This window comes from Dipodomys ordii, unplaced genomic scaffold, assembly GCF_000151885.1.
Source record: "Dipodomys ordii isolate 6190 unplaced genomic scaffold, Dord_2.0 Scaffold2, whole genome shotgun sequence".
Lineage (NCBI taxonomy): Eukaryota > Metazoa > Chordata > Mammalia > Rodentia > Heteromyidae > Dipodomys > Dipodomys ordii.
In genome coordinates this window covers 20,084,442-20,105,069 of record NW_012267218.1, presented here as the reverse complement: position 1 = coordinate 20,105,069, position 20,628 = coordinate 20,084,442, and the positions used below count along the sequence as shown (strand labels likewise).

General features: G+C 43.1%; 1 protein-coding gene across 2 annotated transcripts in view; it reads left to right on the top strand.

The window, feature by feature from the left end:
- Nrxn3 (neurexin 3) overlaps positions 1 to 20,628 on the top strand; it is a 1,505,050-nt gene that overhangs the window by 26,618 nt on the left and 1,457,804 nt on the right. The window contains exon 5 of one of the 2 annotated variants that reach the window (XM_013014269.1): positions 16,513 to 16,550. In XM_013014269.1, coding sequence (XP_012869723.1) covers positions 16,513 to 16,550 — 38 coding nt within the window. Of the gene's footprint in view, positions 1 to 6,272; positions 6,291 to 16,512; positions 16,551 to 20,628 lie in introns of both variants that reach the window. The other variant, XM_013014277.1, reaches the window with a different exon arrangement.

Here is a 20,628-nt window from a genome sequence, read left to right as displayed (position 1 = left end):
TCATATAATTCTAATGTTATAGAAAAAAATATATAATCCTCAGCAGAAGGCCAAAGGCCTGTCCAGATGTTCGGTAGCCTAGGAAGAGTGCACACAGAGGCCAGTGGCCAGCCTTGCTTTTTTTCCACCTCTATCTGCATGAAAACTCCTGCGTCCATGCGTGAGGACAGCCCTGTCTAGGTAAATGAACATGCACAGCTGCTAAGACAGCTTCTCCTTGGCTGCCTCTTGACATTAGAGTATGCATACCAGTGAACTGTTTAGCTTTGGGAGAAAGGGACCAGGAAAGAGGACTGTGTGGATTTGGACAGCTGGACAAGGGATTATGGGTAGTGGGTAATTTTTGTGAGGCCTTGGCAGATGCTGCTGGCTCTGGGTGGGAATGTTCACTTGGTCCTATGATCGCTGTAGTCCCTGGGCTGCAAAGTATGTGCAGAAGGAACGGAGGACTCCCAGGACTGTGGCTCTTGAATTACACTGCACCTAATGTGTCCCCTCTGGCTGAGGTAATACCTGGGTCTCATGTCTGTGAGATAAGGTGCCCAGGCTTCTTCTCTCTTATTTGTAGCTTCCTAAGCCAGTTAGTTTCTGTCCCAGTTTGTGCTTTTATTCAGAAAGTTTTCATATTATACAGTTGGACCCTTATCTAGTGTGTTTCTGAGTCTGAGTGGCATTAATGACAGAGCATTCTGTCTAAGGTCTTAGTTTCCTTATCTGTAAAATGGGGTGAATAATGTTTCCTCCCTGTGAGGGTTGTGGTGAGGATTAAGGGAAATGATGCGGAAAAGCTCTGGGCACTGTGCCCAGCACACAGAAATGTGAGTTTTTTTATGATGATTAATGTTGCTTTTATCCCACTTTCTCTGCTTTCCCATTTTCCCATGTCTGATAGGGGTGGGAAAGAAGCTCCCTACTTGTTAGTTGAGAGAGAGAGGAGAAAGAGAGAGGAGAGAGGGGGAGAGGCAGGATCTGTTATATACTTTGGGTACCTGCCCCAGCTTTTTGTGCCTAGATGTCCACATCTGAAAAATGGGAATGATAATACCTCCTGGTTTACTGACTTGTTCAAAACACTTAGGTCAGTCAATGTTAACTGGTCATTTAATTTCCTTCATGTAGGAGGGGGCTCTCTTCAGAAGTGTGGCTGTGCCATCTCCTCTGTGTTCCCCAAAACACAGTATGGAGTGTAGAAGGAATTGGGGAAAGTCTTAAACTCACGTGTTTTGCAATGATCTTATTCCAATGAAGGGCGGGTTAGGGAGAGGCTCCCCTGGCATAAGGTCCACGGATGTAGCAGTGGTAAATGCAAGGACCTTTCTTTCTTATCCTTTCTAGTTAGAAAATCCAGGTTCACCCCCAAACTGCAGATAATTGTTTCAAGTTTAAATTTGAAAGTAACCATACTGAGTGTACGCACTTGTGGATGAAGTCATTTCAGAATCTGTAATCAGTGTCCATGGTTTGGAGGGAGCTGGAATTTTCCTGATTTATTTCTCTCCTCTGCTAAAGAGAATAGAGGGCAGTTTTGCTCCCTCCAGTTGGAGAAGGTATCTCTTTTCTCTTGTCCTCTCCTCTCCCTCTTACCTCCTTCTTCTCTTCTCTCTTCCTCCCCACCTTTCCCCTCCCCTCCCCTCTTCTCCTCTCTCCTTTCCTTCCTTCCTTCCTTCCTTCCTTTCCTTGCTTTTTATTGGGGGCAGGCCTGGGTGCTGTCCTTCTGTTCTTCAGCTCAAGGCTATCTCTCTACCACTTGAGCCACAGCGCCATTTCTGGCTTTTCTGTTTAGGTGGTGCTGAGGAATGGATGCATGTAAGGCAAGCACTCTACTGCTGAGCCACCTTCCCAGCTCCTCCTTTTGTTTTTCTTTTGTCACTCCTAGAGTTTGAACTGAGGGCCTGGGCACTGTCCTAGACCTGTTTGTGTTTGCACTCTCCCACTTTGAGATATGAGTCTCATGGACTTTTCTTCCTGAGCTAGTTTCAAACTGTGATCCTCAGATCTTAGCCTCCTGGGTAGGTCTGATACACACACATGAGCCTACTGGCTTCGTCTGAGTGTTTCTTGAGCACCTGAGAGGACTATGTGTGAATGACAATCTTCACCCTTTGATCCTTATAGAAGAACCCAATTGAGAAAGACCTGCCTACTGCCTTACTAATTGCCAGTCTCCTGCCTGTACTGTCGATATAAGGTATATATAAGCCTCCCCTTCTTCAGGTCTCTGCTTAAATATTACTTCTGAAAGGCCTTCTTTAACTGTCTTCTCTAATATGGGGGGCTCCTGCTTCCACCTAGCCTGTTTCCTTTTTCTCTATGGCCCTGATTATTATGTGATATTACATCATATATCTTTGTTATATTGTTTACCCCTCCCATCAAACCCTCAAAGGGTAGTCTGGTTCATTCACTATATCCTTAATATTTAAGATAGGTTCTGGCCTATAGTTGGCACTCATTCATCAAATACTGAATGGTGAATAAATGACCTCCATGGATACAACTCACTGATGAGTTACTTTGAGGATCTCCATTTATGCATGAGAAGATGAAGGCTCAGAGAAACGGAAGCATTAACCCGTGGACAGAGGGCAGAGCTGAGATCTGACTGTAAGTCTGTTGTCATCTCCCAATAAGACTTGCTTTCTTTTATGTTGCTATCCCCATAAGGGAACAAAGACGGAATTTGCAGCTTCAGAGAGAAGAAAGCATCCTGTTTCCTGCTCATTCTTGGGGAAGTCTCTGGCTCCATTTGGAGATGAAGTGGGAGTAGCGTCACTTACAGGTGGGGAAGGAAGTTCTCTGTCAGATGTCCAAGGTTTGTTGCAGGCAGATAAAAAAATTGCTAGAGAGATAATATAACTGGATAGCTACAACCAAGTTCTTGTTCCCACTCTCTAGACATCCCTCCCTTGTCTCTTTACCTCTTGTCTTTCCGACTTTGTTCTGTCACTCAGAATTGAGCCCAGAAATCCAGGTCACTCACTGTTCCTTGGGATAGAGGCCAGGTGACCGACTGTGTCCCTGTTGCTGAAGTTGGAATGCATTGAGAATTACCTCGCACTCACTGCCACAGCCAGGGGCCAAGAACTGAGCTTAGACCTTGATTCTCGGTGAAAGTGGTTTTCTGGGTAGTATTGCTGGCCCCCGCGACATGAATAGATACTGTGTTTTGATGCACGCACTACGAAGAATTAAAGCTGGAGGGGTGGGGGGTGTGAAACAAAATAAACAAGGGATTTGCTTTGTTTCCTTCTTCTGCTCACCCAAGACTCTTAACTCCTTCTCTCACTTCACACTGAGATTTGTAGCACTGGGACATGTGTCCTCATTCATAAGTAGAGAAGTTGAAGAAAATCACTGGCTTAATTCCTGTGGTCTCTTGGTGTTTCCAGTGAACCATCTGGTCAACATTTTTTGGTACTTCTGTTTGTGGTAATTCACAACGATAAGAATCAGAGTGGTTATATTTATACAGTGTTTGCCTTGTACTGAGTGTTTTACAAGCATTTAATCTGATTTAATTCTCAGAACACCCCCATGGGGGAGGTTTTGTTATTATCCCCATTTTATAGCTGAGGAAAATGACTCAGAAAGTTATTCAGTGATGAGCCCAAGCTACAGCCAGGTTGGGATGTGAACTTACACCTGTCAGTCTCCAAATATAAGATCATTACTTCAATGCTCAAATGGGCAACTAGCCAATCCCTAAAGACCTTTGGCTTTTCAAGGGATCCTGGCTCCATGGGTCTCGGGGCTATCCAAGAGTGTCTTGGTATAGGAATTATGGTGTCGGTTCTGACATTCTCCCTGCAGAAAATCACATGCAAATAGTTTGATATCCTGTTTAATTAAGAGGTATTTTAATGACCACTATTCTAGGCAATCCATCAGTCACAGTTAATGGCCCTGCTTAGTTATTTATACAACATGCTTTCTCTTCCCACCTCTTCTATTTTGCCTCTTCTTTTCCTCCCTCCTGCCACTTCACCTCTAAATCTTACCCACTCCAAAACTTGAAAGGGGTGTGTCTGAGGAATGATTCAGAGCACTCTAGAAGTCTCTAAGCAAATATTGCTTGTAGGGAATGCAAGACGTGGGCTGGGTGAATGCTTAGCCATAACTGTGAGCATTATCCTTCCCAGATGGTAGGGCACAGCTCAACGTGTCCAAAATCTGGATTTTCTTGAGACAAGAGCTTTGGACTAGCTGGAGCTCTCCCAATGAGGCTGCAGATGTTTTTATTAGGGGCACAGAGAACATTCCCCACCTTGTTCAGACAGGAAGTTAAAACCACAGAGTGAGGCATCTGGGAGATTCTCATCAGCTTCCCTATGGCTTCAGGGTGCTCTCTTTCTCTCCAAACTAAATTTGGCCCCATATCTCTTCTAGAGTTGAATGAGTGGGTCTAGGACACTGAATTTGATAGGAACCAAAGATCGAGAGTCCCTGCAACAGCTGTGCTACAGTAGATAGGTCTCTCCAACCCTTAATCTCTCATCTTCACAATGAAAGAACAAAGTCTAGAATTAATGTCCATGGCCCTCCTCAATTTACCATGATTCTAAGCAAATCTACTCAGGGTGGCCAGTAGTTTCCAGAAGTGACTTCTTGTCCCTGCTTCTCTCCATTAGTATATTTTGCCTAGCTGGGTCTAGATATGCACAGAGGAGACAACAGTTTGGCCCCATGGCTGCCATCTTGGCTGTCTTTGGGAATTTGGCCTTGGGTTAAATAGTGAAAATTGGATGGCCTTTTGATGAATGGGCTTCTGTTTCCTGTATGGTGAGATTTAATGCCCAGTCCTTATTTCCTCATTCATTTTTTTTGGGGTCCTGTCATGGGGCTTGACCTCTGGGCCTGAGTGCTGTCCCTTAGCTCTTCAGCTCAGCTCAAGACTAGTGCTCTACCACTTGAGCCACAGCACCACTTCTGGCTTTTTTTTTCTGCTTATGTGGTGCTGAGGAATCAAACCCAGGGCCTCAGGCATGCAAGGCAAGCGCTCTACCACTGAGCCACTTTCCCAGCCCCCATATTTCCTCATTCTTATGTCCTTTTTTTTCTTTCAAATTCTTTTGTAGCTGCCCATATTTTGTTTCCAGGCAGATTTTAATTTATCAGCTTATGCTGCCATCTGCAAACTGTATAGGCCACAATTCCCTGCCTGCTTTTCTACTAACCCTCTATCATAATCCCTTCTCTGAAGAAGTAACCCTAACTGCTGTTTGGGGACCATCCCTCTTGTCCTGCTGACTGAGGGGTATTGATGAGAAGCAGCCAATCTAGGGATCCTCTGCAAAGGGCTGGTAGAGTGGGATTCTGTAAGTTAAAGGATGGGTTCAAATGTTCTTATTTTTCACAGAGGTCTGAATGTTTTGTGCCTTGGGCTACTCTTCTAGGCTTCCCCACACAATTCAATGTTACCTCTTGAGAGTGGGAGGGAAGAGGAGAATTTGTATGGTTCCTGGAGATGGTGGGAGTGAACCCTTCTGTTCTTCATGCTTTTAAAGTTCATTGGCTTAATTCACATGTCAGCTCTTCCAGAGTTGAGTGTTTATTTGTAGTTGTCCAGTGTGATTTCCAATGGCAATTCTTGTCATTAGTGATGGAGTATAAAGCAAGGAGAAAATCTAAGGGCAGAGACAGCACTTCTATTTGTATAGTGGATACTCTACTCACAAGCCATCTTACGCACACACGCCTATCTGTGATGAAAAATGGTCACTGAGGACATGGGGAAGGGAGGGAATTGTAAATGCTTTGTGATCTTATGTCCTTCAGTTCTATGTAGTGAATAATTCTGCAACTAACTCTTACCTCGGGTGCTTTTTTTTCTTTGCTTCTCAAGGAAATGGTTGATTATTCTCTGCACTGGAAAACTTTGCTTGATTTTGCGTCTGGTGTTTGGTATCTGGAGAGAAGGAGGATTTGCTTGGGTATTGGTGTGCAAAAATCAACTAGAATATTTTAACCAATATTCTTGCAGGATTCCAGTTTGCTTGGCTCTTTGGAGCTCTATCTGATTCCAGGATGATATGCTTCCGGACAGATGGAAACTTCCCTCTCTTGCCACATGCACAGTAAAAGGCTTGCATGGGTGGTTTTGGGTGAGATAGTACTACTAAGTGCTCAGAAGGTGAGCACCTTCTGAGGCTTGCATGACTATGATCCCATGCAAGGACACATTGCATTGTGTGTGTGTGTTGCTAACTTTTTTCTTCCTTTCTCTCCCCTTGTCTCTCCTCTCCCTTTCCCTTCCTTTGAAAACGCTGCCACAGATGTCAGTCAAGGCCCAGGTGAGTTGAGTTGTGGTGTTTGTACAGCTGCTGTGGGGATTTCTCCTCTGCTAGACTTGTGCATGGTTTGACTTTGAGTGATCCCCTTTTCTAGGGATGAAATTATAAGCATGCTGCATTTTCACAGATAGATGCTTAGAAGTGCCTTGAATTGGTGAATCTGTATGTGGTTTGAAGAATCATTTTAAAGCCAAGGAATTCGATCCACACCCTTGTGATTTCTATGTGAATCCAAGAAGTGGAAAATTAGCAGTTTTTGAGAAACATTTGAAAAAAATGTTAGATGTGTGTTCTCCAATTTAATGAGCATTTTTGCCTTGTCTCCACAAATCTGCTATCTTCTATAGTTTCATATAGTGAAAATTTGAATGCATTAATATACTATATGGAAAATATGGAACAGTTGAATAAAGTTTCTTTCTTATTATTCTAGGAAATCACATCTTTTTACAATGAAATTAACATTTGCTTTTCCTAGGTAGACAAATAATACATGCTCACTGTTTAAAAAAAAGAAAAAATGGTTTGGTTTAAATTTTTTTATATAGAAAAGTAGAAAAGCCATCCTTATGATATATGCATTTCTCTGATGTGAATACTTACTCAAAGTATTATTTGTGTGTGTATGTCTGTCCAGGAGCTTGCACTCAGAGCTTAGGCACTGTCCCTGAGCTTCTTTTGCTCAAGACAAGTGTTTCACCACTTGAGCCACAGCTCTACTTCCAGCTTTTTTTTTGTCATTAATTAGAGATAATAATCTCACAGATGTTTCTGCCTGGGCTGGCTTCAAACAGTGATCCTCAGATCTCAGCCTCCTGAGTAGCTAGGATTACAGGCATGAGCCACTGGCACCTGACCCAAAGTCCTATTTTTAAGCGTTGTGTGTATGTTTGGGCATATATGTATATACATGGACATAACCATGTATAGACATAAAATGTCAGATGATTTAGAATGGTTTGGAGAAATTCTAAATTAATTAGAATACTGAGATAGAAAGAATAACTGTCCAAGAGGAATAAAATATCATCTTAGATATTTTCATTTTTTCTTATGTCTATTTAATTGTTAATCCTTATATCATCAATATCAGATAAGGATTGTCATGTGCATTTTTCATGTATAGGAAATTTAGGGACCAACAGGTTAAACAGTTTTGTCTAAGGTCATAGGACTCATCAGTGGTAGCTCTGGCATTTCAACTTCGGACTGGCTCTGGAATGCACATTGCCTTGGCATGGGACTCGTCACTGAAAATTCTCAGTGACTGACAATGTTGTCTATCTTTTCTCTTTTTCCTGTACTTCAAATGATTGTACAAGAGGGTTACCATCTAAAGTGTGCATCAAGATGCCAGGGCTCCTTGATCAGAGGCAACTCTTCCACCATTTCCCCCATCCTGTCTGCTCCCTCTCCTCAGACTCATCCCATGTGTCCCATCTCTGTTAGCACAGGTGTACACGGACTATTCTTGAGGTATTGTCCTCTGTTCCCTTTTTCATTCATCTATTCTCTCTCCCACAAGCCTTCCCCCCAAACAGGTTTTGAATGTTTAAAAGACATGTTTTTGAATGTTTAAAATAATCAACCAATCTTCAGTAGGTTCCTTCTAATAATTATTCTATATGAGATATTATATAACCTAAGAGAATAATGCCTACCTAATACAGAGGGATTTTGTTTTCTGTTTTTTTCTGTCTGTCCTCCATTTTTAAAAATAAATGACACTTGCACTAAAGCACAGGGACCAGATTTTCCATGAGACTTTTACCTTGAATTAACCAGCATAAAGCCAGAAGTGGAGCTGTGGCTCACATGGTAGAGTACTAGCTAGTCTCGAGTGAAAAGGATCAGTGACAGTGCCCAGGCCCTGAGTTCAAGTGTCAGTACTAACACACATTGAACTATTACCTCCCCTCTCTCTGCCACTGTTGCATTTCATAGTCATTAGCTCACTTTATTCTCTCAGAAGTTCTTTTATGTATGTGGTTTTAGCCCCATTCTATTGCGGATGAAGTTGAGGCCCAGGGAGGTCATGTCCTGAACTCAGGGCCTCGGCGCTGTCCTTGAGCTTCTTTTGCTCAGGGCTAGCATTCTACCAATTGGGCAGGACCGGCAGGCTATCACAGCCAAATTTCAGGCTTTGTGCTCTTCATTCTGTCCTTCAAGTGAATCAGGCTGATTGTCAATCTTGTCCACTCCTTCAACTATTTCCTTTTTTATGGTCCTTGAGGCTTAAAAAAAAAGTTACTGCTTCAGATCTTCCCTGGCACATGGTAGGAGGCAGCCTGTGTGGGTCTGGGCCTGGCGGAGGTCAGTGGGTGACCTTCCTTGTCTCTAAGTCCCTGGCCAGGCAATCTGGAGCCAGCTATGCTGTGGCTCTGACACAAGAAGCCTTTAGTGGTTCTCTGATTTTTTTTTTCTTTCTTTCAACTTCCCCTCAGGAAGACAAATTGGGGATTTTATGAGCTAATGTAACTGTTTACCCAGGGGCCGCTGGAAGACTATAAAGGGACGATTGATTAATTGATGAATTTTACATGCTCGGGAGATTGGTTAGAAGTAGCCGTGCTAGAAAACACGGTCTGAGATGGGGCTGGCGGGCAATACTGTTGACTGGGGACTCAAAGAATGAGTCCTGGATACCCCAGGCAAAGGTGCCAGTGCTCTATTCGACAGTTACGTGACAAAGTCCACAGCCCCTCCTAGTCTTTGCAAAGGAAATGCACAATAATAGGAGCAGCAGCAAGCATTTCTGTCTTGCAGGAGGTGGGGTGGGGGGGGAAGGCTGGTTCTGCTGCTGTCCCTGTATCCTTGGATTTAACTAACTTCTTATGTCAAGCCTTTCAGGTTGGCCTTACTAGGTGTATAAGAGCAGCCATAGGGAGCTTTAGGAACCTGGCCATGGTAACCTCCTGCTACTGACTAGCCCAGAATCTCAGATTCCTGTACCTCCCTTTCAGACAAGGAAATGGAGTCCTATAGAAGGGGAAGGACCTCTTCAAAGCCAGGTACCCCATTTGTGATTTAGAAGGAACTCCTGTCAGGTGATTTTATCCTTCACTTTGTCTACTAGGGTTGGTCACTGTTGTCCTGGGCTGCTTGTGGTGCAGGATTTCCTTGCCCTGCCATCAACCACCTCCTTACTTCTACATGTTCTAGAACTCTCTGCCAAGGAGGGAAGGAAACTTTCCCAGAGAGGAGGAAGAAAATCAGTGGGTGGAAGGATCTAGGCTGGGCCTGTGGTGTGAGATCCGCCTCTCCTTCCTTCCTCTTCCTCAGGCCTCTGATCCTGACAAGGGGCTGCTTATGGTGCTTCTGAGCAGCCGCTCTCCTCAGAATGGATAATTTCTCAGGCTCTGCCTGCTGATTAGAGCTGGAATTTAAATGAATAACCGTGACCTTGTGGAAGTGCCCTAGTTATTCAGAGGCCCGATGAGGAAATAGGCCTCTTGCTCTTTCCATCAGAGCCCTGGCAGGTGCTGGAGGAGGGGCTGCTGTCTGTAGCCCCAGTGGAGGCCTTCCCTGTCTGCTATTGCCGGGAGGAACTGGAGTCTGGGCTCCGGGCTTTCTCAGTCTGTTCTTGAACTCTGTCCCTCCGTGTCATTCACCTTGAGTGTCAGTCCTCTCAGGGCTATCCTGGGGGAGGGGGAGGAGATACCTTGTCCTGTCCTCCTGGGAGTGGCTCCCAGGGGCCTTGGATGGTGTTCGGAGCCTGTGGCCAGGCATGCAGCAGTGAGGAGTCTGATGTGGGTCTGTGATCACAAACAGGGTGCTGCAGACACCTGCTGTGGGAAGGATGACCCCAGGAACAACCATGTTGCCACCATCCTTAGGAAAGCAGAAACTCAGGCTCCACTTGACCTGCTGAGTCAGAAGCCACAGTTAATCAAGAGCCCAAAGTCAATAATATTAAACTCTGAAATATACACCGGCCTGGCCTCCAGATTCCCAGCCTCTCTTTCCCTTTGGGGCCACAAGAGCTGTCCTTACCAAGGAAGTTGCCATTCACACTGCCAAAGCCCTAGTCCTTGCTTCTTGTGCTGGGCACCATGAGACACCTGACGGGCTGGTTGGTAGTATGGGGGAAGAATGACATTAGGGAAGGGAAAGAATGAACCATACTGACTGCTGAGTCTGTGACAGTCACTGTTCTAGTACTTTCCATATGACAGTTGACAGACTGTGATGAAGATAGCTCAGGATAGAGCAGGGCTGGGCAAACCATGACTGGAGGCCTCAATCCAGCCATTGCCTGGTTTTATTTGGCTTGTGGGCAAAGCAAGAATGGCTTTCCCATTTGAAAACCATCAAAAGAAGAGCAAGTGACAAAATATTTTGTGAAACTTGGATTTCTGTGTTTTACAAAGTTTGTACCAGAGCACAGACATGTCCATTCCTTTATGTGTGGCTTGGAGTTGCTCTTGAGCAGCAAAGGCCCAGTTGAAGAGTTTCAATAGAGACTAGGGAGCCTGTGGTCTAAAATGCTGGCTGTCTGGTCTTGTAAGGAAAAATCAAAATGGCCACCCCAGGCTTAGAGCCAGGAGTCAGAGTGGACAGGTTGGTTCTATCCCAATGTTTGGATCTATTCATATTACTTGACTTTGTTGGCCCTATTTTCTGAGTCAATAAAATGGGGACAGAGCCCTTGCCTTGTGGGTCTGTTGTGAAGATTAAATGAGCCTGTACATGCATCGTTAGAACAATGCTTGGCACATAGTAAATTAGTAGTGTTTGAAATGCCTGTTTTTGTAAGTGATCATGTGTGGTCTTTTCAACACATGTTTCTGTTTTATAGATGAAAAACCCTTAGAATAGATTTTTATTTTTTAATAAGACCCTGACAGATGTGACAATACAATCCTGCCATTCTGACCAATTTGGTTTTGAGGTAGGAGAAAGTTTGTCCAAGGCCAACTTTGGCAATATCTTCAGACACTTACTGAAAGACTGACTAAAAGCTAAAAGGGATAGGGTTGTGGCTCCATTGGTAGAGTGCTTGCCTGGGAAGCCTGAGGCTCTGAGTTCAATCTTCAGTATTGCAAAAACAAAACAATAGTAACAAAAACATTTAAAAACAGACAGGGCCTCCAAAACCAAAATGGAAAAAGCAAAGAAGAACCTCTCCTTCTTTTCCTTGTGTCTTGGTCTCCTTAATTGTTCAGAGGCATGACTTCTGCTATAAACCTTTTTAAACATACATGCTGCTTTCTTCATGTCCCATATTCACCCTCAGGGGTCTTGACCTTTGTGCTTCCAGTGAAGAGGCTCCTCTAGCTTAGATGCCAGGCATTTCTCTCAAGCAGGGCTTGGAATCTTAGAAAGAGGGAAGAACAGGGGAGCTATCCACAAGAAGATATGCCATATACCAGGTAGTTACCACTTCATAGATGAAGAAACCTGGATGTTGAGACAACATATCCTTTTGCCAAAAGTCAGAGGCAAGTATGGTAGATTTCAAGATTTAAGTTCAGGTCTGGGATTGCTGTTCTATTCTGGTACTTTTTCTAGGAGTCATATGCTCTTGGTCAAGTCATATAACCTCCTTGAGTGATAGACTTTGGGTGACAGACTCATTTTCTTTACCATGAAGGATCGGAATTAGATCCTCTTTCAAGGCTTCTTCCATTCTGAGCATCTGTGATATGATCCTCTGGCTTTGAGAACTCAAACCAGCACAATACCTTTCCATCAGCCAGATTTACAGCTCCTGACTCCAATAGTACCTAGGGCATATTTTCTCTCTTCTTTTCTTTTTTTTTTTTTGAGGGTAATAGTCCCACTTCCTTTTTTCTTATTACCTTATTAGGAAAAAAAACACTTGACATTTATTGAGCTTGTATTTTGAGCCAGGCACTGAAATGCTAAATTTTGCATGCATTATTGAATTCTTTAGATATTCCAGATTGTAAAATCAGTTATTTAGGTCCATCTTACCATGAATGAAAGGACTTGGATTTAATAAATAAGGAATGACACTATCCAACAAAAGGTGGCAGATCAGGATATAAACCTTGACCTGGCTGATCCTGGAAATGTGGCATAGGAACTCTACCAAAGTATGGGCTCCTGCCTCACCAAGATGAGGCCTGCTCACTGCTCTGTCCTCTCAGCCGAGTCATGATACTGCATCATGGGCCTAGAATAAATACTTGCTGAATGAATGAAGAGTACTTAGGATTCAGCTCTTAGTTTCATCCCATACTCCTTTGAAAGTCTGCTTTTTATTGGGATATCTCTGGAGATACAAGCCCATCTTGGGCTTAGCCCAAGGTGCAATGCAGGCTGCAGGGAAATCCACCTCCGCTGTGTGTAAGTGCATTGGAAGGGGGCCCTGGGAAGACCCCTTTGACTCCTGCAGCAGTCCTTGATGAGCATGTATGAGTAAGGAGCCTGCATCTAGTTTTGGCTATCTCCAGGAAGCAGATTTGTGGAGAGCCTGGAGTTCACAGTTCATTTCCCAGTACTGGAGGCTAAGGCTAGAGTTAAAGCCTGACAATGCATTCACGGTATTCTGTAGTTACAGTGGGATAGTTCTAACTCACCCCTGAGCCCATCAAGTGGGTGGGAGTGCTTGTTTGTTGCTTCAATAACGAGGGGATCTGGGCATTTGGTATCATGGGACAACGGGAGCTGAATGTCCTGTGATGTTTGGGAAAGCCCACTCAATAATTTGTACGACTCAAAATGTCACCACTGGGACCATGGAGAAGCTGTTTTAGGTGAAGTCCTTTCTTGGGCAAGAGGGGAAATGAGGCTACAGCATTCCCGTGTATCCCAGTACGTCACACAGATTGTCTGTGGTGGCATCGGAGACCTTCCCAGACTATAGAGCAGCCCATGAGGGTCTAGCAAGGACCTGGGCTAAGCTCGTTTGCTAGAACAGATCTCAGGTGGGTGGGTGGGTGGAAGATGGAGTAGGACTGAGAGTTCAGGTCATTGGGTCCTTGTGGGGTAGGTTAAGCTGACTGAGTCTGAAGGGAGACATATTAAGATATAGTCTTCTAGTGATACAGGAATGTTTAGTTGGCTGTGATTGTTTACAGCTGTAGAGGCAGAAGGGGCATGAGTTTGAGGGGGGAAAACTTTGTGCCTGTCCTAGAGCTTGAACTCAGGGCCTGAGCTCTGTCCCCGAGCATTCTACCACTTGAGCCACAGCTCTACTTATGCTTTTTTTTGGATAGTTTAATATGGACAAGAGTCTCATGTACTTTCCTTCCTGGGCTGGCTTCATTCAGACTGTGATCCTCAGATCTCATCCTCCTGAATAGTTAGGATTATAGGCATGAGCCACCGGCCACTCAGGGTTTGAACTCAGGACGTTGTACTTGCTCTGCTTGCTTGCTTGGCTGACACTCTACCAGTTACGCCATTCCCCTAGCCTGGCTTTTTGCTGGTTGTTTTGGACGTGTTGTCTTACAGACTTTATTTTTGCTGCTTTGAACTGTAATCCTTTGAGTATCAACCTCCTAAATTGCTAGGATTATAGACATGGCCACTGGCTCCTGGAAAGTCTGATACCTTGAGGCCAGCCTGGGCTACATAGCAAGTCAAAGCCATCCTAGGCTACTTAACAAAATCCAAATGCCAAAGAGACTGAAGGAGGGAGGAGAAGAAAGAGGACAAAGAGAGTATGTTGGCAAGAGATGAGTAGAGAGAGGTTCTGAATAGACCAGTCTCCTATTAATGATGGATTTTGAGCCCTTCCTATGGGCCACCCATGGTGCCAGCTACTTTCCATGAGATAGCCACAGTGATCCGGAGGGGCTATTTTATAGAAAAGTTAACTTGCCTTAAATCTCACAATTAGTGAGGGGTAGAGCTGGGATTGGAACCCACATTTTGGATTACCGAGAGCAGTGGTTTGCACACTCTGATAACCTCCAAAATCATTCGGTGAGTTGTTTAACAAAGGAGGCTTGGTAAAGAGAGTTCTCCCAGGCGATTCTGATATGACTAGGGTTTGAGAGCCACTGTTTGAAGGAAAACGACCTGGCAGGCAAAGGGAGAAGACAGTGTCATTCTTTGCCACTATCCTAAATTCCAGGAGACAATAAGGGAAGAATGGCAGGTGGAAGGATGAATGGAATAATTCTTCTTTGTGCTTCAATAGGGCTTGTGGAGCCATCATCCTGACATCCTAATGTGATCCGTAAGGAACCCTCCCATGTCTCCTCCATGTGTGTCCATGGGCTCAAGAAGGTCACTTTCACAAGACAGATATGTCCTTGTCTGTGTTCCTTCTCCCTGCCACCTTGTATGTGCTCACCAGCTCCTATAGTGTTTGAGAGTGCTTTTCTTTTTTTTTTTTCTTTTTAATAATTTTTTTTTTGTCCAGTCGTGGGCGCTGTCCCTCAGCTCTTCAGCTCAAGGCTAGCGCTCTACCACATGAGCCATAGCACCACTTCCGGCTTTTTTATTTTCTGCTTATGTGGTGCTGAGCAATCGAACCCAGGGCCTCATGCATGCAAGGCAAGCACTCTACTACTGAGCCACCTTCCCAGCCCGAGAGCACTTTTCTCAGTCACTGTGTGGCTCTCACCATCGGAATGGCTCCCAGCCCTCTACAGACAGAGCACCTCTAATGGCAGGCCTGTGCTTGAAGACAGGCTTTTGTCCTTAAGGATTTTTTTTTCTAAAGACTGAAATATCTTCAATTTCTTTGGGCTGTTTCTCATCTAAGAGTTTTAAAAGTTCTTTCATCCAGGCCATTGTTCCCTGAAAAATGATCTTTACAATTTTTTTCTTTTGTTTTCTGCATTCTTTCCAAGGAAAGATACTCACACACAGCATACAGTACCAAGGGCATAATTGAGATCACCCTCCTTCTTTCCTTCCTTTCTTTCTTCCTTCCTTCCTTCCTTCCTTCTCTTTCTTTCTTTCTAACTTGAAGTCTGGACCTAGGCATTGTCCCTAAGCTGCTTTTGCTTGAGGCAAGTGCTCTGCCAATTGAGTCACAGGGCCACTCCTGGCTTTTTTGAGATGAGTCTCATGGACTTTTCTGCCTGTTCTAGTTTAGAACAGAGGTCCTCAGATCTCAGTCTCCTGAGTAGCTAGGATTATACACATGCCCGGCTGAGATCAGTTTCTTATTGAGTAGTTCTATGTCTCTCAAACCCCTTAGCCTTTTCAAAGTTACTGTAGTATTAAATTGAAAAAGCATTTACTATTTCTGTCTGCCTTGCAAAGGTATTTCTCTTCCCTTCTTGGGTTTGTGCAGTTGGTTTGACTTAAATGTAAGACTGTTCTTTGATTTTAGTTAACTTCACCACACCAAGAGCTATTGGGATGCAGCTCTTTCATGGGGCACAGGAGCTCTTTCTTCTGTATTTATGTCATTCATGAAGGGGAAAGAGTTTGGTGGTTTCCATGACGGTTGGACTTTGAAAAAGTTATTATTGCTAATTCTTTTGTATGCTTTGTGTGTGTGTGTGTGTGTGTGTGTGTGTGTGTGTGTGTGTGTGTGTTCTGGTCCCAGGCTTGAATTCAGGACCTGAGCTTTTATGTTCCAGACTAATGTTCTACTATTTGGGCCACAGCTCCATTTCTGGATTTTTGGGGTTAATTTGAGATATGAATCTCACAGGCTTTTCTCCCTGGGTTGGCTTTGAACCATGATCATCAAATCTCAGCCTCTTGAGTAGCTATGATACTAGGTGTGAGCCACTGCTGCCTGGCCCAAATGTTTCAGTGGGCTTTATTGGGCCCATGGGCTGGACATGGGCATTTCCCATCCCTGAAAGGAGATAGGCATGACTGCCTTTATCTCTCTGACATAAATGACATTCATTCACATGGAAATCTCACCATTCCTTCCATCAATAACAGGTAGAACAGGCTGGAAAGGTGGTGAGGCTGTTTAACTGTAATTATGTAATTATGCCATATTCAAGATAATAATCTTGTATATATCCTAATCAGTAATTATGTTATATACAAGAAATTGGTGATTGATGTACTCTATCAGAAGAAACTTTCTGTTTGGCCTAATCACCGTGTTGTCAGAATAAAGTTGCTCTAAAGGCAAACAGTAAGAGGGCTGGTAGAGCTACCCCATATAAAGGGCTACATGATAAAGATTGGGCATGGTGGTACTTTAGAATGGTAAAACTCAAAGGCAGAGTCTGATAGGATTTAGAGAATTAGCAGTGAGTTATCTTTCCTTTTCTGTCTTGAAAACCATCAGCATTGTCACCAGCCCAACTATTGAACTCCTCCTTAGTACTATGTCAAGTTTGTTGGGGAGCTTGCTCTTCTCCAGTGTTAGCTGGAGATTAGTTGGATGTTTGTGTAGCTCAGCTACAGTGGTAGTGGGCTCCCTTTGTGCTACTGAGAATTAAATGCACAGTCTTGTGCATGCTAGGCAAACACACTACCACTTGAACCATGCCTCCAGCTCTTTTGTTTTCTATTTTGTTTTTGAGATAGTGTTTTGGCAACTTGGTTTTGGCTGGCTTTAAATTCATAATCTTCCTGTCCCTGTTTCCTGGATAAGTAGGTTATAAGTATATGCTATCATACCCAGCCTGCCATTTGGGGATCATTGATACCTTTCTAGGAATATTAGTTTGGGCAATTGCAATGACTATATATAAGTTGGAATAAGTCAAACTTCAGCAATTTCATATGGCTCAGTCAAAATGTACCTTGGAATTTTCCTTGGCATTTCTGTCAAGTCATACTACGCTTCTTATTCTACCCTCTTGGGACTTATAATCTTTCTGCCTCTGCCTCCTGAGGAGCTGTGATTATAGAGTCATGTACCACTATCCCCAGCTGTTGAAATTAAATTTTATGTTTTCCCGTCCCATTCTGTCAGAGTCCTTCTCTGGTTCCTAAAAGTACTAGCTTTCTCTGAATTTTAGGTCATCTGCACTTCCAGACTGCGTGCTATAGATGTTCCTAGCCAGATCATTGATAAAAATGTAGGACAGGGCTGGATTCTGCTGTAATGTACTACAGAAAACCAGGTAAAAGAGGAAACTAAAGTCCATAATGGAGAACAGAATTGCTTAGGAAGGACTGGTTGATTAAAAATTGTGGACCTAGCTGAGGTCTCCTTTAGGTCAATTCTTTTCCCTTTACCGATCTTCTCCCAAGTTTCTGTGCCCTCTGAACTCCCTGCCCCTGGTGGCTGACTTCTTCAGCCTGCGCGCTCCCTTCTTCCCCTACCTCAAGTTCCTGTCTGAGATATTTAGTTCCCAGGTCCTGATAATCTGTCACACACGATGGTGTCAGCAGTTGAGGAATCCGAGCATTTTAAAGAGAAGAATGGCTCAGGAACCCCATGAAATAACCCAGGAAAGGAAGAAGCTCACGTTTAAATAGACATACATGTTAAGTGACTTCTCTATTTAAAACGCATTTCTGAACATGAGGTTCTTCCCATGATTTTCTCTTCCCAATTCCCACTCACCCTACAGACAGGATTGATCTCTTGCAGCCTCTTTTTCAATTGATCCCCTTCTTGCTCCATCTTGACTACTTTTATAGTTCTGGAAAATTAGATGAACACTTCCATCACCTTCTGGCTTTAGGTAATTATTCTTTTTAAAGTCCTTATGGCTTCGTAAGAATTCAACATTGGCACCCATAGCAATTAGTGACATTTAATTTTTCTCCTTTGGAATGAAAAAAAAAAGATGGTATATGTAGATTTTTCACTGGAAAAAAAAAGGTACTCTGAAAGTGAATGAAATAAAAGACTTGGCAGGAATAACTTTGGCTTTTTTTCTGAACCTTTCTTTTTTTAACTTCCTTTCTTAAAGTGCTTTTAGCCAGGGTGAGGGGAAAGAAGGATGGATTGAAAGCTATTGGAACTGGATGGGCTATCACAGTTTAAGGTGGGAGACAGCATTAGCTTAAATGATGGAGACTTTCAACTTCAGGCCTAGTTCCTGAACACTGCATCGTTCCCTTGCCTGTTTCAGTAAATGGTTTCTCTTCTCTGTATTAGTCATTCTCATGACAGGCTTCATGATGGCCCAGCTGCTTATAAATGACTTTGCCTTTATAGTCATTTCCATTTTTCTGAGCTGTAAAAGCAACTATCTCCATGGGGATTTTCCCAAAGGAGTGTAACATAGTTTCAAGAGCCATACGTATACTTTGCATATATTTTACATATGATTTACAGTCTGTTCCAAGGCAATTTCAACTTGGCCTGCCTTATGTATTGCCAATCTTTTTCTCTTCTTGTTCCTGTCCATATACCAGGGAACCTGGTTATATAGTTATACAGACATCTACATTGTAGAATGAATGTGGCACTAGAGAGGAAACAGAAAGGATCAAAAGTGTTAGGTACCTTTTTGGGAATCCAGAATATTCCATGAGCTCAGCTACTGAAGCAATTGGTCAGGATATAATAACAGAAGACACCTCAATAGCTTTCTTCAAGTTTTGAGATTTTTTTTTGGAGGTAGTCATTTCGTAAGAAAGAATTCTTCATTGATAATTTTTGATTTCTTGTCTACCAAAGAATCATCTAAGCTCATTTCCTGTTTCCTGCCTATCTTTAGGTAAATTGGTATAGAACTGGCTTTGGAGTTGTAGTTGTAGTTCAGAGCCCATGGTAAGACTGTTTTGAAAATAGGTGGTTTCCTTTTTTACCATGAGTGTTTGGTTCCTCCCATGCCTTATCTTTTGGAAGCCCCAGAATAAGAATAAATGCCCAGAGTAACCCCTAAACGTCAACCCATTTATGGTTACAGGGTTCTTACAACCTGCTGTTTTGCTTCTTCATGTCCATTTTGCTTTATTATCAGAAATACTAATGTGTTGACAGTAGAATCCAGATCTTCATTCCCAATTTAGTGTATTTCCATTTAAGGTTGCTCTAAGCTGAAGAAGATGAATATTTTACTTGAGTAGTAATGCTTACAACTATGTATGTAGCTCAATAAAACCCGATAAGTACATATTTGAATTTTGAAAACACAGGTGGTGGGTGATTTGCATTTTAAAAGGATATTTCCCTTCACAAAAGGATCCACCACAGGGTTCCATTAAATATCCAATTCCTCTTAGTTCATTTATCACATGATTTAATTTTCTGAAATTTGATTTACATGCTATTCTAAAGGAGTAGCTTCCAAGTTTCTTTGAGTCTGGAATCACTGGAGCAATTTATTTAAAATTCAAATTCTTACCCCAACTCTCCCCCTAGACTTGAATTCATTATGTCTGGGGTGGGGCTCAGCACATTCATTTTAATAAACCTTCCCAGGTGATTGAGGTAGGTCATCTATCAAATATACATTGGGAAGCACATTAGCTGAAGCCCCACTAGAGTGATTTCTCCAAGGCCTGAGTACCCCATATTCCCAAGGATCCTGCTTACCCTTCATTTGGTAAATTTAAAAAATATATTAATTTAAATCAAATAGACTCTTCCCACTTTTTTTTTACTTGTTCTCCTACAGTGGCCAAATACCTTTCATCTCAAATGTAACATAGCTGTCCTATCCCTTTTATTAAGTAGTACTGATGTTTGAACTCAGGCTCTCTTGCTTGCTAGGCAAATGCTCTACGGATGAGCCATACTTCCTGCCCTTCTGTCCACTAGTCTTGCTCTTTGCCTGAGTCTGCACCTGGACTGCAATCCTCTTGTTTTATACTTTCCACGGTAGCTAAGATGACACCACTATGCCTGGCCTTTTCTGTTGAAATGAGGTCCTGTAAACTCATTTTTTCCCAGGCTAGGCCCAGTTTTCTTCATCTCATAGCCGGGATGACAGGTGGGCAATATTATACCCAGCTATAAGTTGAGAAGCTGTCTTGAGAACTATTTGCCTGGCCAGGGGCGTGGGGGTGGGGCAGTCTTAGCTGCCCCGAGTAGCTAGGATTTATAGGTATGAACACTATGATGGGTGGGCATTCATATTTCTTTTTCCTTTTAAACTTTTTTATCTTTAGTTGTACAAAGGAGTTGCCTTTCAACAAAGCAGTTTATGACTACAATATATCTCCCTTTCAACATTCTCACTTCTTCTTCCCCTACCTACCCCTTATACATATTGGATACACATTGGATTCTTGACTACATTCTCCCTCCCTCCCTCCTTTTTTTCATTGATCGCTCCTCTTCCCTTGACCACACTCCTTTCGAGTACTCATTTCCTGGTATTTATTTTTTGAACTTTGATTTAGCCTTTCCAAGAAATTACACTTAAGGTTGCCCCTGAATCTTTGGTCTTTCAGTTAATACATTTATGTATACTTGCATACCACTCAAAGTATTTTTTTTATTGTGAAAATACTGTACAGAGGGGTTACAATTACATGGGCAAGATAATGAGTACATTTTTATCAAGCATTGTAGCCTCCTCCTTTGTTT